At 45.7% G+C, this 18552-nt stretch overlaps 1 protein-coding gene across 1 annotated transcript; it reads left to right on the top strand.

Moving 5' to 3' along the window:
- Positions 1–14544: 14544 nt before the first annotated feature.
- Positions 14545–15210, top strand: LOC134346066 (zinc finger protein 214-like; the record flags this gene model as incomplete). Its single annotated transcript, XM_063047363.1, has 1 exon — positions 14545–15210. A coding segment is annotated over one exon (666 nt), but the record flags the coding sequence as incomplete, so codon positions are not given.
- Between the last annotated feature and the right edge of the window lie 3342 nt (positions 15211–18552).

Raw genomic sequence — 18552 nt, 5'->3', positions numbered from 1 at the left:
TCATATTACGATCAAGGAACGTGCTTGTAGACCGGATATTGAACTTTTTACTGTTGGACTTCAGCCATATTCCACCGAGATACAACACTGGGTAGCACGGGAGGTCGTTCCTGCCTGTGGCCATCGAACTTGCAGCTCCTCCCGTGGAGGGTCAGACACCCTGAGCCAATAGTCTGGTTCTGGACTTATTTTGCATCTGGCATAGTTTGCATTATGTTGTTTGATTGTTTGTGGTTTTTGTATTTCTATATTTATCCTCTATTCTTGGTTGGTGCCGCTGTAACGAAACTCAATTTCCCTCGGGATCAATAAATTATATCTATCTATCTAGTTCATCCATGCAATCTTTAAATGCTTGCCATTGCATATCCACCGTCAACCCTTTAAGTATCATTTGCCAGTCTATCTTAGCTAATTCACGTCTCATACCTTCAGTTACCCTTCTTTAAGTTCAGAACCTTTGTTACTGAATTAACAATATCACTCTCCATCTTAATGAAGAATTCCACCATATTATGGTCACTCTTACCCAAGGGGACTCGCACGACAAGATTGCTAACTAACCCTTCCTCGTTGCTCAATACCCAGTCCAGAATGGACTGCTTTCTAGTTGGTTCCTCGACATGTTGGTTCAGAAATGTCTGTGCAATCAAGTCAATCAAGATTTGAAAAGATCAGCAGAAAGCCGTTGATTAGACAATCAAGATTTGAATAGCTCAGACTCAGCAGAAAGCAGCTGATTGGGCTATCGAGGTCAAGTGACCAAGCATTTAGAAAAGCTCAAACAGATAAATAGAGGGGTAGCTCAAGCAGAGCGGCCTGTGGCCGGCGGAGGACAAGCTTGCTCGCAGTTAGTTTTTACAATGCCTCCTGAGATGGTGATGTGCCTCTCATGTGAGATGTGGCAGTCTTTGGGGAACTCCCCTCTCCCGCAGAGTCACATCTGCCAGAAGTGCATACGGCTTATTCAGAAAGTCAGAAGGCATGGGATCCAAGGAAGTTTGGCCAGGTGGATTCAGAATTGGCTTGCCTGCAGAAGGCAGAGGGTCATGGTGGAGGGAGTACATTCAGAATGGAGGATTGTGACTAGTGGTGTCCCACAAGGATCTGTTCTGGGACCTCTACTTTTTGTGATTTTTATTAACAACCTGGATGTGGGGGTAGAAGGGTGCGTTGGCAAGTTTGCAGATGACACAAAGGCTGGTGTTGGTGTAGATAGTGTAGAGGATTATCGAAGATTGCAGAGAGACATTTATAGGATGCAGAAGTGGGTTGAGAAGTGGGAGATGGAGTTCAACCCAGAGAAGTGTGAGGTGGTACACTTTGGAAGGACAAACTCCAAGGCAGAGTACAAAGTAAATGGCAGGATATTTGGTAGTGTGGAGGAGCAGAGGGATCTGGGGGTACATGTCCACAGATCCCTGAAAGTTGCCTCACAGGTGGATAGGGTAGTTAAGAAAGCTTATGGGACGTTAGCTTTCATAAGTTGAGGGATAGAGTTTAAGAGTCGCGATGTAATGATGCTATAAAACTGGTTAGTCCACACTTGGAGTACTGTGTCCAGTTCTGGTCATCTCACTATAGGAAGGATGTGGAAGCATTGGAAAGGGTACAGAGGAGATTTACAAGGATGCTGCCTGATTTGGAGGGTATGGATTATGATCAAGAGATTAAGGGAGCTAGGGCTTTACTCTTTAGAGAGAAGGAGGATGAGAGGAGACATGATAGAGGTGTACAAGATAATAAGAGGAATAGATAGAGTGGATAGCCAGCGCCTCTTCCCCAGGGCACCACTGCTCAATACAAGAGGACATGGCTTTAAGGTAAGGGGTGGGAAGTTCAAGAGGGATATTAGAGGAAGTTTTTTACTGATGAGTGGTTGGTGCGTGGAATGTACTGCCTGAGTCAGTGGTGGAGGCAGATGCACTAGTGAAGTTTAAGAGACTACTAGACAGGTATATGGAGGAATTTAAGGTTGGGTCTTATATGGGAGGCAGGGTTTGAGGGTCGGCACAACATTGTGGGCCGAAGGGGCTGTACTGTGCTGTACTACTCTATGTTCTCTATGTTCTAATGTTCCCTTTAAACTTTTGTCCCTTCACCCTTAACCCACGCCCTCTGGTTTTTTCTCCCCTTGCCTCAGTGGAAAAAAGCCTGCTTGCATTCACCCTATCTATACCCATCATAATTTTATATACCTCTATCAAATCTCCCCTCATTCTTCTACGCTCCAGGGAATAAAGTTCTAACCTATTCAACCTTTCTCTGTACTGAGTTTTTCAAGTCCCGGCAACATCCTTGTAAACCTTCTCTGCACTCTTTCAATCTTATTAATATCCTTCCTGTAATTTGGTGACCAAAACTGAACACAGTACTCCAGATTCGGCCTCACCAATGCCTTATACAACCTCATCATAACATTCCAGCTCTTATACTCATTACTTTGATTAATAAAGGCCAATGTACCAAAAGCTCTCTTTATGATCCTATCTACCTGTGACGCCACTTTTAGTGAATTTTGTATCTGTATTCCCAGATCCCTCTGTTCTACTGCGCTCCTCAGTGCCTTACCATTTACCCTGTATGTTCTACCTTGGTTTGTCCTTCCAAAGTGCAATACCTCACACTTGTCTGTACTAATCTCCATCTGCCATTTTTCAGCCCATTTTTCCAGCTGGTCCAAATCCCTCTGCAAGCTTTGAAAACCTTCCTCACTGTCCACTGCACCTCAAATCTTAGTATCATCAGCAAATTTGCTAATCCAATTTGCCACATTATCATCCAGATCATTGATATAGATGACAAATAACAATGGAGCCAGCACAGATCCTTGTGGCCTACCACTTGTCACCGGCCTCCACTCTGAGAAGCAATCCTCTGCTACCACTCTTTGGCTTCTTCCATTGAGCCAATGTCTAATCCAATTTACCACCTCTCCATGTATACATAGCGACTGAATTTTCCTAACTAATCTCCCATGCGGGACCTTATCAAAGGCCTTACTGAAGTCCATGTAGACAACATCCACTGCCTTCCCTTCATCCACTTTCCTGGTAACTTCCTCGAAAAACTCCAATAGATTGGTCGAACGTGACCTACCATGCACAAAGCCATGTTGACTCTCGCTAATAAATCCCTGTCTATCCAAATGCTTGTCTCTTAGTACTCCTTCCAATAACTTACCCACTACTGACGTCAAATTACCAGCCTATAATTTCCCGGACTACTTTTCGATCTTTTTTTAAACAACAGAACAACATGAGCCATTCTCCAATCCTCCAGCACCTCACCCGTAGACACCTACATTTTAAATATATCTGCCAGGGCCCCTGCAATTTCAACACTAGTCTCCTTCAAGGTCCAAGGGAATATCCTGTCAGGTCCTGAGGATTTATCCACTTTAATTTGCCTCAAAATAGCAAGCACCTCCTCCTTTTCAATCTGTACAGTTTCCATGATCTCACTACTTGTTTCCCTTAATCCCATAGACTTCATGCCAATTTCCATAGTAAATACAGACACAAAAAACCCATTTAAGATCTCCCCCATTTCTTTTGGTTCCACATGGAGCCGACTACTCTGATCTTCAAGAGGACCAATTTTATCCCTTACAATCCTTTTACTCTTAATATACCTGTAAAAGCTCTTTGGATTATCCTTCACTTTGACTGCCAAGGCAACCCCATGTCTTCTTTTAGCCCTCCTGATTTCCTTCTTAAGTATTTTCTGGCACTTTTTATACTCCTCAAGCACCTTAGTTACTCCGTTTCCTATACATGTCATACAACTCTCTCTTCTTCTTTAGGCCACACTTGGAGTACTGTGTCCAGTTCTGGTCGCCTCACTATAGGAAGGATGTGGAAGCATTGGAAAGGGTACAGAGGAGATTTACCAGGATGCTGCCTGGTTTAGGGAGTATGCATTATGATCAGAGATTAAGGGAGCTAGGGCTTTACTCTTTGGAGAGAAGGAGGATGACAGGAGACATGATAGAGGTGTACAAGATAATAAGAGGAATAGATAGAGTGGATAGCCAGCGCCTCTTCCCCAGGGCACCACTGCTCAATACAAGAGGACATGGCTTTAAGGTAAGGGGTGGGAAGTTCAAAGGGGATATTAGAGGAAGGTTTTTTACTCAGACCGTGGAATGTACTGCCTGAGTCAGTGATGGAGGCAGATTCACTAGTGAAGTTTAAGAGACTACCAGATAGGTATATGGAGGAATTTAAGGTGGGGGCTTATATGGGAGGCAGAGTTTGAGGGTTGGCACAACATTGTGGGCCGAAGGGCCTGTACTGTGCTGTACTATTCTATGTTCTATGTTTATCAGAGTTGCAATATCCCTTGAGAACCAAGGATCCTTTTTCCTATTCACTTTGCCTATAATCCTGACAGGAACATACAAGCTCTGCACTCTCAAAATTTCTCCTTTGAAGGCTTCCCACTTACCGATCACATCCTTGCCAGAGAACAACCTGTCTCAATCCACTCCTTAAATATCTGTTCAGGGCCAGCAAAACTGACATGCTGTTATTTGAGATTCCCATGCACAAGTGTTCTGGCATCTTAAACCTGTAAAAATATTTGCAAAATATATCAGTGGGTGAAGGGCAATATTTCAGGTTAGATTTTAGTCTGTCATGAGCTGTAGCATCACAATGTTAGAAAGATCATCTCAAATTGGAGCCTAATGGTTAGTAATGTCCTGTAGATTTCTACTAGATCTATTAATTCCTCATTTTCTAACTGGGCAAGGATCAGGCATCCTAACTGACCAGAAAATTCTCTGACTGTATTCCTGTCTGTATCAGAATGGGCATTTCTGCCCTCAATCAACATGTGACTTGGCTCAATTTCTCTGTCCTTTGGTATTATTTCAAGTTCTGGTCATGTTCCACAACATTACAAAGTGAACTTGTTACTACATGTCTGATCCTGGAGATTTCCTAATTCCTCGGATCCCCTCTCCCGAGCTGATTGACAGTCATGAACCCATCGATGGCAGTGCCAACGAATATGAAGGGGAGGACAGTAGTTATTCGAGTGTGGCAATTTTGTGATATGAAAGCTAGAAGTCACTGGTCACGGAGGGCCAAGGTGTTTCATATCCTTATTTACCAGAGAGAACAAAAGCTGACGGAATGTTTTTTTTCCCTATTCAGCACTACATTTTCACTGACTGGAAGGTAGACTCTTCATCCGAGATAACTATATTTTTGTTCCGAGTTCTTAATCCTCGGATTTACATAGCTGGAGCTCGGCAGTATTTGGGAGATACATCCGCTCCCACCATTTACTCCGCCTGTACGGGGCAAGGCTGGCAGTTACACCCATGGCTGCCTCTTTACCCAGAATGTCCGACGAACCAGAAACCTAAGGATCCAGCGACGCGCATGCGCTGTAGTGCTGGCTGCGGCTCCAGCGCTCATCAGACGAATGGTCCCTGGGGTCCGAGAAAGAGATAAAGCATCGGGACTGCCGCAGGGAAAACATCAGGACCAGTGTAGCCGGAGCTCAAAGTAATTGTACTTCAGTCGCGGTTCAAACACCGGTGATTAAATTCCCGCCCGGAGCCTTCTACCTGCAGCCGACCCTCCTGAGCCTCTCATCTAATGAGCGCATGCGCGATATCCGGGATCAGCGCTGACCTCTACGCATGCGCATTTGATCCCGAGTTGGAAATTCGTGACGGCAGCAACTTTTAAAAACTCGCTTAGAGAACTATAATAATCGAACCATAGAAAACCCACAGCACAATATAAGCCCTTCGCCCACAAAGTTGTGCCGAACATGTCCCTACATTAGAAATTAACGAAGTTTACCTAGAGCCCTCTATTTTTCTACGCTCCATGTATCTCTCCAAAAGTCTCTTAAAAGACCCTGTTGTATCCGCACCACCACCGTTGCCGGCAGCCCATTCCACGCACTAACCACTCTCTCAGTAAAAAACTTACCACTGACATCTCCTCCCCAGCACCTTAAACGTTTCCTCTTATGGCAACCATTTCAGCCCTGGGGAAAGGCCTCTGACTATCCACACGATCAATATACACCTCATCATTTTATACACCTCTATCAGGTCACCTCTCATCCTCCGTCTCTCCAAGGAGAAAAGGCCGATTTCACTCAACGTATTCTCATAAGGCATGCTCCCCAATCCAGGCAACATCCTTGTAAATCTCCTCTACACCCTTTTTATGGCTTCCACATCCTTCCTGTAGTGAGTTGACTGGAACTGAACACAGTACTCCAAGTGGGTCTGACCAGGGTCCTATATAGCTGCAACACTACCTCTCGGCTCTTAAGATCAATCCCACGATTGATGAAGGCCAATACACTGTACGCCTTCTTAACCAGAGTCAACCTGTTCAGCTGCTTTGAGCGTCCTATGGACTTGGACCCCGAGATCCCTCTGATCTTCCACACTGCTAAGAGTCTTACCATTAATACTATATTCTGCAATCATATTTGACCTACCAAAATGAACCACTTCACACTTATCCTGGTTGAACTTCATCTGCCGCTTCTCAGATCCGTTTTGCATCCTATCAATGTCCCGCTGTAACCTCTGACAGCTCTCCACACTATCCACAACACCTCCAACTTTTGTGTCATCAGCAAACTTACTAACCCATCCATCCACTTCCTCATCCAGGTCATTTATAAAGATCACGAAGAGTAAGCGTCCCAGAACAGATCCCTGAGTCACTCCACTTGTGACCAACCTCCATGCAAAGTATGACCCATCTACAACCACACTTTGCTTTTTGTGGGCAAGACAGTTCTGGATCCACAAAGCAATGTCCCCTTGGATCCCATGCCTCCTTACTTTCTCAATAAGCCTGGCATGGGATACTTTATCAAATGCCTTGCTGAAATCCATATACACAACATCTACTGCTCTTCCTTCATCAATGTGTTTAGTCACATCCTCAAAAATTCAATCAGGCTCGTAAGGCACGACCTTCCCTTGACAAAGCCATGCTGACTATTCCTGATCATATTATACCTCTCCAAATGTTCATAAATCCTGCCTCTCAGGATCTTCTCCATCAACTTACCAGTCACTGAGGTAAGATTCACTGGCCTATAATTTCAGGGCTGTCTCTACTCCCTTTCTTGAATAAAGGAACAACATCGGCAACCCTCCCATCCTCCAGAACCTCTTCTGTCCCCATTGATGATGCAAAGATCATCACCAGAGGCTCAGCAATCTCCTCCCTCGCCTCCCACAGTAGACTGGGATACATCTCATCCGGTCCCGGCGACTTATCCAACTTGATGCTTTCCAAAAGCTCCAGCACATCCTCCTTCTTAATATCTACATGCTCAAGCTTTTCAGTCTGCTGCAAGTCATTACTACAGTCACCAAGATCCTTTTCCATCGTGAATACAGAAGTAAAGTATTCATTAAGTACCTCTGCTGTTTCCTCCAGTTCCATACACACATTCCCACTGTCACACTTGATAGGTCCTATTCGTTCACGTATTATCCTCTTGCACTCCACATACTTGTAGAATGCCTTAGGGTTTTCCTTAATCCTGCCCGCCAAGGCCTTCTCATGGCCCCTTCTGGCTCTCCTAATTTCCTTCTTAAGCTCCTTCCAATTAGCTTTAAAATCTTCTAGATCTCTAACATTACTGAGCTCTCTGAAACTTTTGTAAGCTTTCCTCTTCTTCTTGATTAGATTTATTACAGCCTTTGTACACCACGGTTCCTGTACCCTACCATAACTTCCCTGTCTCATTGGAATATTCCTTTGCAGAACTCCACACAAATATCCCCTGAACATTTGCCACATTTCTTCCGTACTTTTCCCTGAGAAAATCAGTTTCCAATTTTAACTTCCAATTTCCTGCCTAATAGCCTCATAATTTCCCCTTACTCCAATTAAACGCTTTTCTAGTTTGTCTGCTCCTATCTCTCTCCAATGCTATTGTAAAGGAGATAATTATGATCACTATCTCCAAAATGCTCTCCCACAGAGAGATCTGACACCTGACCAGGTTCATTTCCCAATACCAGATCAAGTACAGCCTCTCTTCTTGTCGGCTTATCTACATATTGTGTCAAGAAACCTTCCTGATCACACATAACAATCTCCACCCCATCTAAACCCCTTGCTCTAGGGAGATGCCAATCGATATTTGGGAAATTAAAATCTCCCATCACGGCAACTCTGTTATTATTACACCTTTCCAGGATCTGTTTCCCGATCTGCTCCTCAATATCCCTGTTACTATTGGGCGGCCTATAAAAAACACCCAATAAAGATATTGACCCCTTCATGTCCCTAACCTCCACCCACAGAGACTGTACCAATAATGTACCAATTTGCAATAATAATGTAGGAAATAAAGGAAACAATAAAGCAGAGACTATTGCACTATGATGTGTGTTCTCATGTCACACAAAGATGAACTGTTGTACATGCTTATTCTGTAACGATCCTTGTGACACATCCAGGAATGAGTGAGCTCTCTGCAACAGGTAGACGATGGCATCATCCACTCCGACAAGAGGCTACTTGGCAAACTGCAGAGGGTCCAAAGAAGATCTCAAATGCGGTGCAAGGTAAGTGAGCACCAGTCTCTCCAGCACCTTCATCCCATGAGATGTTAGAGCAACTTGTCTGCAGTCATTAGGTCCCGACATAATCACCTTCTTGGGTACAGGAACCAAGCAGGAAGTCTTCCATAGCACCGGTATCTTCTCCTGACTGAGGCTCAGACTGTAAATGTGCTGCAAAGTACCAGACAGCTGGCTTGTACAGCCCTTCAGTACCGTGGGGCTGATACTGTCCACTGCACAGGCCGACACACCAGTGTATGCTCTGAAAACTGAGGGGCAGAACACAAAGTGTTTCCCAAAGCAGCAGCAAAGGAAAACAATAAGGGCACCACGTGGCTGCCTCTTCAAGATCATCCTCGTAAACAGCTTAATTCCTCTCTTTAATATCTCTTTTCCCTTTTCTGGGTGGCTTGGGTTCTATCGAGATCATCTGGAAAGCAGCTTAATTCCTCTCTTTAATATCTCTTTTTCCTTTTCTGGGACGTTCTGGTTCTATCGAGATCATCTGGAAAACAGCTTAATTACTCTCTTTAATATCTCTTTTTCCTTTTCCCGAGTGGTTCAGGTTCTGTCGAGATTGCTTTTACGGCTGATGAGTTCCGGTTTCTGGAGCTCATCAGCTGACCCATTTGTGACATTCTCCAGGCATGGCTGGGAACATGGCGCCTCCGGGGTGCGGCCCTGAGGATGACCGATTTCAAGCGGGTGTTGCTGACTGAGGCGTCGTGGGAGATGGAACATAGTCATAGTCATACTTTATTGATCCCGGGGGAAATTGGTTTTCGTTCCAGTTGCACCATAAATAATAAATAGTAATAGAATGGATTCTCAATATTCCTGGATTTCAGTCCTTTAAAAGGGATAGAGAGGGTGGAAAATGGGGAGGAGGGGTGGCATTATTGGTCATGGATACTATTACAGCTACAGAAATGGTGGGTAATGTAGCAGGATCCTCTTTTGAGTCAGTATGGGTAGAAGTCAGGAACAGGAAGGGAGCAGTTACTCTATTGGGGGTATTCTGTAGGCCCCCTGGTAGCAGCAGAGATACAGAGGAGCAGATTGGGAGGCAGATTTTGGAAAGGTGCAAAAATAACAGGGTTGTTATCATGGGTGACTTTAACTTCCCTAGTATTGATTGGCACCTGATTAGTTCCAAGAGTTTAGATGGGGCAGAGTTTGTTAAGTGTGTCCAGGACGGATTCCTGTCACAGTATGTGGACAGGCCGACCAGGGGGAATGCCATACTAGATCTAGTACTAAGTAATGAACCGGGTCAGGTCACAGATCTCTCAGTGGGTGAGCATCTGGGGGAACAGAGACCACCGCTCCCTGGCCTTTAGCATTATCATGGAAAAGCATAGAATCAGAGAGGACAGGAAAATTTTTAATTGGGGAAAGGCAAATTATGAGGCTAGAACTTGTGGGTGTGAATTGGGATGATGTTTTTGCAGGGAAATGTACTATGGACATGTGGTCGATGTTTAGAGATCTCTTGAGGGATGTTAGGGATAAATTTGTCCCAGTGAGGAAGATAAAGAATGGTAGGGTGAAGGAACCATGGGTGACAAGTGAGGTGGAAAATCTAGTCAGGTGGAAGAAGGCAGCATACAGGAGGTTTAGGAAGCAAGGATCAGATGGGTCTATTGAGGAATATAGGGAAGAAGAAAGGAGCTTAAGAAGGGGGCATGAGAATGCCTTGGCGAGTAGGGTAAAGGAAAACCCTCGCATTAGGGTTCTTCAAGGCATTCTTCAATTATGTGAAGAAAAAAAGGATAACAGGAGTGAAGGTAGGACCGATTAGAGATAAAGGTGGGAAGATGTGCCTGGAGGCTGTGAAAGTGAGCGAGGTCATCAATGAATACTTCTCTTCGGTATCCACCAATGAGAGGGAACTTGATGATGGTGAGGACAATATGAGTGAGGTTGATGTTCTGGAGCATGTTGATATTAAGGGAGAAGAGGTGTTGGAGTTATTAAAATACATTAGGATGGATAAGTCCCCGGGGCCTGACGGAATATTCCCCAGGCTGCTCCACGAGGCTAGGGAAGGGATTGCTGAGCCTCTGGCTAGGATCTTTATGTCCTCGTTGTCCACGGGAATGGTACCGGAGGATTGGAGGGAGGCGAATGTTGTCCCCTTGTTCAAAAAAGGTAGTAGGGACAGTTCGGGTAATTATAGACCAGTGAGCCTTATGTCTGTGGTGGGAAAGCTGTTGGAAAACATTCTTAGAGATAGGATCTATAGGCATTTAGAGAATCACGGTCTGATCAGGGACTGTCAGCATGGCTTTGTGAAGGGCAGATCGTGTCTAACAAGCCTGATAGAGTTCTTTGAGGAGGTGACCAGGCATATAGATGAGGGTAGTGCAGTGGATGTAATCTATATGGATTTTAGTAAGGCATTTGACAAGGTTCCACACAGTAGGCTTATTCAGAAAGTTAGAAGGCATGGGATCCAGGGAAATTTGGCCAGGAGGATTCAGAATTGGCTTGCCTGCAGAAGGTGGAGGGAGGACATTCAGATTGGAGGATTGTGACTAGTGGTATCCCACAAGGATCTGTTCTGGGACCTCTACTTTTCGTGATTTTTATTAACGACCTGGATTTGGGGGCAGAAGGGTGGGTTGGCAAGTTTGCAGACGACACAAAGGTTGGTGGTGTTGTAGATAGTGTATAGGATTGTCAAAGATTGCGGAGAGACATTGATCGGATGCAGAAGTGGTCTGAGAATTGGCAGATGGAGTTCAACCCGGAGAAGTGTGAGGTGGTACACTTTGGAAGGACAAACTCCAAGGCAGAGTACAAAGTAAATGGCAGTATACTTGGTAGTGTGGAGGAGCAGAGGGATCTGGGGGTACATGTCCACAGATCCCTGAAAGTTGTGTCACAGGTGGATAGGGTAGTTAAGAAAGCTTATGGGGTGTTACCTTTCATAAGTCGAGGGATAGAGTTTAAGAGTCGCGATGTAATGATGCAGCTCTGTAGAACTCTGGTTAGGCCACACTTGGAGTACTGTGTCCATTTCTGGTCACCTCACTATAGGAAGGATGTGGAAGCATTGGAAAGGGTACAGAGGAGATTTACCAGGATGCTGCCTGGTTTAGAGTGTATGCATTATGATCAGAGATTAAGGGAGCTAGGGCTTTACTCTTTGGAGAGAAGGAAGACGAAAGGAGACATGACAGAGGTGTACAAGATAATAAGAGGAATACATAGAGTGGATAGCCAGCGCCTCTTCCCCAGGGCACCACTGCTCAATACAAGAGGACATGGCTTTAAGGTAAGGGGTGGGAAGTTCAAGGGGGATATTAGAGGAAGGTTTTTTACTCAGAGAGTGGTTGGTGCGTGAAATGCACTGCCTGAGTCAGTGGTGGAGGCAGATACACTAGTGAAGTTTAAGAGACTACCAGACAGGTATATGGAGGAGTTTAAGGTGGGGGCTTATATGGGAGGCAGGGTTTGAGGGTCGGCACAACATTGTGGGCTGAAGGGCCTGTACTGTGCTGTACTATTCTATGTTCTATGTATTTCCATCAGTTCCTCCATCTCACTGGACCCTCTGTCCCCTACTATTTCCGGAAGCTTATTTATGTCCTCCTCAGTGAAGATAGAACCAAAGTAGTTATTCAATTGGTCTGCCATGTCCTTGCTCCCCATAATCAATTCACGTGTTTCTGTCTGTAGGGTCCTACATTTGTCTTAACCAATCTTTTTCTTTTCAAATATCTATATATCTTTTCTATAAAAGCTTTTACAGTCAGTTTTTATGTTCCCTGCCAGTTTTTTCTCATAATCTTTTTTTCCTTTCCTAATTAAGCCCTTTGTCCTCCTCTGCTGGACACTGAATTTCTCCCAGTCCTCAGGTGAGCCACTTTTTCTGGCTAATTTGTATGCTTCTTCTTTGGAATTGATACTATCCCTAATTTCCCTTGTCAGCCACAGGTGCACTACCTTCCCTGATTTATTCTTTTGCCAAACTGGGATGAACAATTGTTGTAGTTCATCCATGCGATCTTTAAATGCTTGCCATTGCATATCCACCATCAACCCTTTAAGTGTCATTTGCCAGTCTACCTTAGCTAATTCACGTCTCATACCTTCAAAGTTACCCTTCTTTAAGTTCAGAACCTTTGTTTCTGAATTAACTATGTCACTCTCCATCTTAATGAAGAATTCCACCATATTATGGTCACTCTTACCCAAGGGGCCTCTCACGACAAGATTGCTAATTAACCCTTCCTCATTGCTCAATACCCAGTCTAGAATAGCCTGCTCTCTAGTTGGTTCCTCGACATGTTGGTTCAAAAAACCATCCCGCATACATTCCAAGAAATCCTCTTCCTCAGCACCCTTACCAATTTGGTTCACCCAATCTACATGTAGATTGAAGTCACCCATTATAACTGCTGTTCCATTATTGCACACATTTCTAATTTCCTGTTTAATACCATCCCCAACCTCACTACTATTGTTAGGTGGCCTGTACACAACTCCCACCAGCGTTTTCTGCCCCTTAGTGTTATGCAGCTCTACCCATATCGATCCCACATCCTCCCGGCTAATGTCCTTCCTTTCTATTGCGTTAATCTCCTCTCTGACCAGCAATGCTACCCCACCTCCTTTTCTTTCATGTCTATCCCTCCTGAATATTGAATATCCCTGAATGTTGAGCTCCCATCCTTGGTCACCCTGGAGCCATGTCTCTTTGATCCCGACTATATCATATTCATTAATAACAATCTGCACTTTTAATTCATCCAAACAACAGGAATTCTGCAGACGCTGGAAATTCAAGCAATGCACATCAAAGTTGCTGGTGAATGCAGCAGGCCAGGCAGCATCTCTAGGAAGAGGTACAGTTGACATTTCAGGCCGAGACCCTTCGTTAGTCCTGACGAAGGGTCTCAGCCTGAAACATCGACTGTACCTCTTCCTAGAGATGTTGCCTGGCCTGCTGCGTTCACCAGCAACTTTGATGTGTGTTGATTTTAATTCATCCACCTTGTTACAAATGCTCCTTGCATTGACACATGTAAAATTATGAGAGGGAAAGATAAGATAGAGGCAGGAAAGTTGTTTCCGTTGGTAGATGAGATGAGAACTAGAGGACATTGCTTCAAAATTCAGGGGAAATTGGGATGGAGATGAGGAGGAGCCATGATCTTAATCAATGGCAGAGCAGGCTCGACGGGCCAGATGGCCGACTCCTGCTCCTATTTCTTATGTTCTTATGTTCTCACCACAGACTAAAATCTCTCCTGAAATACTGTTCTTCACCCAATGATGTCTTTTGCAAATATTTTTGCAGGGTTGAAATGGCAGAACACTTGTGTACAGGAATCTCAAACACAACAACACATCAGTTTTGCTGACTCTGTCTGGATATTTAAGGAATGACTAAATATTTTCTTTGCAACACCAACACATCTGTGGTCGATCCTTGGAGATGAAGAAGTATCTCATCCCAGCTCGTGATGTATTCTGTCTCTGAAATGAAGTTTTCTGTTTTAACTCAGTGAAATCCACTGGAACCAGGAGCTGAGAAAACACCAGCACTTGTTCACTGGAGATCAGTTCTTCAACTGCATTGATTGTACAAGGGATTGAAACGTCTGAATTGCAGAGAATTGATCGCCGTGAGATATCATTCTCCTTCTCTCAGTGTGGGAAGAGATTCACTCAGAGGCTACCCGCAGACACGCCAGTGAGTTCACAGTGGGGAGAGGCCATCCACCCGCTCTGTGTGAGGGAGGGGAACTACTCAGTCATCCAGTCCAAAGTTACATCAGCAAGTTCACACTATAGTGAGGTGGTCCACCTGTTCTGTAAGCGGGAAGCCATTCTGTTCTTGAGGCTAAAGGTATATCATAAAATTCACCAGTGAGAGGGCATTGACCTGCTCAGATGGTGGGAAGGCATTCACACACTCAATCACACCACAGGAACACCAGCAAGTTCACACTGAGAAGTCATTCACCTGCTCTGAATGTGGGAAAGGGTTCAGTCAATCATCTCAGCTGAATGAACACCAGCGAGTTCACACTGAAAAGATGCCATACACCTGCTCAGACTGTGGGAAGGGATTCACTCAGACAAATCACCTGCTACGACATCAGTTGGTTCACACTGGGGAGAGGCCATTCACCTGCTCAGACTGTGGGAAGCGATTCAATCACTCGTCTAACCTACAGAGACACCAGAGTGTTCACACTGGGGAGAAGCCATTCACATGCTCTGAATGTGGGAAAGGATTCACCCATTCATCTCAACTGAAGGAGCATCAACGAGTTCACACTGGGGAGAAGCCGTTCACTTGCTCTGAATGTGGGAAGGTATTTTCTTGGTCACCTGAACTGAAGATACATCAGCGAGTCCACACTGGGGAGAAGCCGTTCAGCTGCTCTGAATGTGGGAAAGGATTTATTCGTTCATCTCTGCTCTTAAGACACCAGCAAATTCACACTGGGGAGAAACTGTTCATCTGCTCTGAATGTGGGAAGGGATTCACTCAAGCGTCTAACCTACTGACACACCAGGGAGTTCACACTGGGGAGAAGCCGTTCACTTGCTCTGAATGTGGGAAAGGATTCACCCAGTCATCTAAACTGAAGTTACATCAGCGAGTTCACACTGGGGAGAGGCAATTCACCTGCTCAGACTGTGAAAGGGATTCACTGGTTCTCTCTCACCTTTTGGACATCTGAGCTTTTTAACAGGCCTTTTGTAAACCGGGAGAATGAAGAGCGTGTCACTGTAAGGTTAGGTTGAGAGTATGTGGGCAGTGGGCAAATCAGCTCTCTTGTGCTTCTTGATCTCCTCACTTCAGATTCAATTTCACGCAACCCTGCCACTTTGATCTGGCCCACGCCTTCATTAATCAGGTCCAACACTTGCCTTTCTTGGATCTTGCCCCTCCTGATCTGGTAATCTGGTTTGTGGGGGTGTGGCCAGGGTTAGTCGGGGTGTGCCTAGGGTTTGTGGGGGTATGAGCCCCCTCGGACATTAGGATTAGGTTTGAGTGTTGAGCTGGTGAATGTATATGTGTGACTGGGAGACGTAAGGCTGCGGAGTTTTGAGTGGTGAGGTATGGGGTGCTATGGCGCATAGGCTTGTGTGGTGAAGCCAGGTGAATCTGGCCCATGCCTTTCATTATCGTGGTCCGACACCATTTGGTTCAATGAACCGGGTGTGCACTGGGGCACATCATCAGTAATGCATCCTCGGATCATGGGGGTGCTTCGGGTCTTTAATCATTAGACACCCTCCCCGAGGCAACCCAGCCGGAGTTGATCAAGCTCGGCTTGTGTTTTCCCATGAACCAGGATAATGAGAGGCATGTAACTCTGAGGGTAATGATGTTTTTAAACATCATTACCTGGCATCTGTATGCCTGGGATTGCATGGGTTAAATTGACAGTGTTTTCTGGGCATTCGGTGTCTCTGCACCTGAGTTTAGTGGTGACTTGTTTTCTGTGGACCCAGCTTGTGTTTAACTTTCTGGTTCTCTCTCGCCTTTTGGGCATCTGGGTTTTTTTCCTGGCATTTTGTCGACCGGGAGAATGAAGAGCGTGTCACTGTAAGGTTAGGTTGAGAGTATGTGGGCAGTGGGCAAATCAGCCCTCTTGTGCTTCTTGATCTCCTCACTTGAGATTCAATTTCACGCAACCCTGCTACTTTGCTCTGGCCCACGCCTTCGTTAACCAGGTCCAACACTTGCCTTTCTTGGATCTTGCCCCTCCTGACAAAGGTAATCGGGTTTGTGGGGGTGTGGCCAGGGTTAGTCGGGGTGTGCGTAGGGTTTGTGGGGGTGTGGCATGATAATTGGGATGTGCCGAGGGTTTGTGGGGGTGTGTGCCCCCTTGGACTTTAGGATTAGGTTTGAGTGTTGGGCTGGTGGATGTGTGTGTGTGACTGGGAGAGTTAAGCCTGCAGAGAGTTTTGAGTGGTGAGGTATGAGGTGCTATGGCGCATAGGCTAATGTGGTGAAGCCAGGTGAATCTGGCCCATGCCTTTCATTATCGTGGTCCGACACCACTTGGTTCAATGAACCGGGTGTGCACTGGGACACATCATCAGTAATGCATCCTCGGATCATCGGGTGTTTTGGGTCTTTCATCATTAGACACCCTCCCCGAGGCGACCCAGCCAGAGTTGATCAAGCTCAGCTTGTGTTTTCCCATGGACCAGGATAATGAGAGGCATGTAACTATGAGGGTAATGATGTTTTTAATGATTACCTGGCATCTGTATGCCTGGGATTGCATTGGTAAAATAGACAGTGTTTACGGGGCATTCGGTGTCCCTGCACCTGAGTTTGGTGGTGACTTGTTTTCTGTGGACCCAGCTTGGGTTTAACTCTCTGGTTCTCTCTCGCCTTTTGGGCATCTGGGCTTTTTTCTTGGCATTTTGTCGACCGGGAGAATGAAGAGTGTGTCACTGTTAGGTTAGGTTGAGAGTATGCGGGCAGTGGGCAAATCAGCCCTCTTGTGCTTTTTGATCTCCTCACTTGAGATTCAATTTCACGCAACCCTGCCACTTTGATCTGGCCCACGCCTTCATTAACCAGGTCCACACTTGCCTTTCTTGGATCTTGCCCTTCCTGACCAAGGGCATCTGGTTTGTGGGGGTGTGGCCTGGGATGATCGGGATGTGCCTAGGGTTACGGTTAGGGTTAGGGTTTAAGGGTTTAGGGTTTGGGGTTAGGGGTAGGATGCGAGTATGCGGGCAGTGGGCAAAATATCCCTCTAGTGTTTGTGGATCTCTTACTGGAGATGCAGTATCACTTCACCCTGCCACTTTGTTTTTGGCCCACGTTCTCATCATCTCGGTCCCCTGCTTGCCTTTATTGGGATCTTCCTCCTCTTTAACCTCCATTCTGGAGTTTAAGTTAAAATGGTGGAGTTCTTGCCTATGGATAGTGTTTTGGATTTGGGAACTTTATTTATAGGGACTGGGTGCTGTGATCTGGGGGCTGTGCAGTAGCTAATTCAGGGGTGTGTGGGGAGGGACATGCCCAGGGGTACAGTTCGGTAATGGGGGTTGAGGGTTCAGGGCGAAGGGAGGTGGGGTGGGGTGTAAAATGGTATTGCCGGGGGGGGGAGGGGTTGCCCTTGCAGTAGGGGGGAGGGCTGAATAAGGAGCCTAACTGCTGGTGATATTGGGTGAACTTGGCCCCTTGATGGGGTGAGGGTTTGGGTTTATGGGAGTGTCTAGCAGGGTTGGAGGTGTTAGGTTTAGTGGTAGGGCAAAGGAATATTATATAAGCCCTTTAGTGTGGTGTGGTTTGGGTTATTTGGGGTGCTGTCCGGTTTAGTTGGGGTGCCCAGTCCATTGGAAATTAGGGTTAGGGTTAGGGTTTAGGTGGGGTGTGTGGTCCTCCGGATGTTAGGATTAGGTTGGAGGGCTAGGGTTGAGGGGGGCCCGCTGGGCAGTGGGAGGTATAACTGGTGATGTGGGGTGAGTTTGCCCCTCTGGTGAGAAGAGGACCTGTGTTTATATGGTGTGAAGATGTTAGGTTTCAGGGCAGGGTCATGTGCTGGGGATGTATTCTTCCCCATGGGGGAAGCTGGGAGGTTGGGGCAAGTGCTGTATCTGGATTGAACTGGTCGTTACGCATCTATTCTTCCTAATTGTTATCTCCTGTAGAGTTATAATTTCTAATTTTATCCCTCTCTACTTGGGGAATTAGGTTATGTTCTGGGGCCTAGTTGTTAGGCTCTATTTCCAAAGTAAGATGAACCTTTCCTATTTAATGGTCCCCTGCCTTAATTTGTTTCAGGGTGGGTGACTGAAGGGGATCTTCCTCTTCCCCTCTACTCTAATTTTCTCAATTTTTTAAAATTACGGTGTGCAGTGTTGGCCCTTCAGTGAGTACATTTTATGTTGCTGGCCTGGTTTTTTTAGGCCTCGTTTAGGCCGTTTGGGGAATGTGTCTGTAGTCTTTCAATCCATCTCTTCTCTGCTCTTTTTCTTTGGAGGTT

The sequence above is a fragment of the Mobula hypostoma genome, chromosome 5 (assembly GCF_963921235.1).
Source record: "Mobula hypostoma chromosome 5, sMobHyp1.1, whole genome shotgun sequence".
NCBI lineage: Eukaryota > Metazoa > Chordata > Chondrichthyes > Myliobatiformes > Myliobatidae > Mobula > Mobula hypostoma.
The sequence above is the reverse complement of the archived record's forward strand: the minus strand, read 5'-3'. Positions and strand labels throughout refer to the sequence as shown.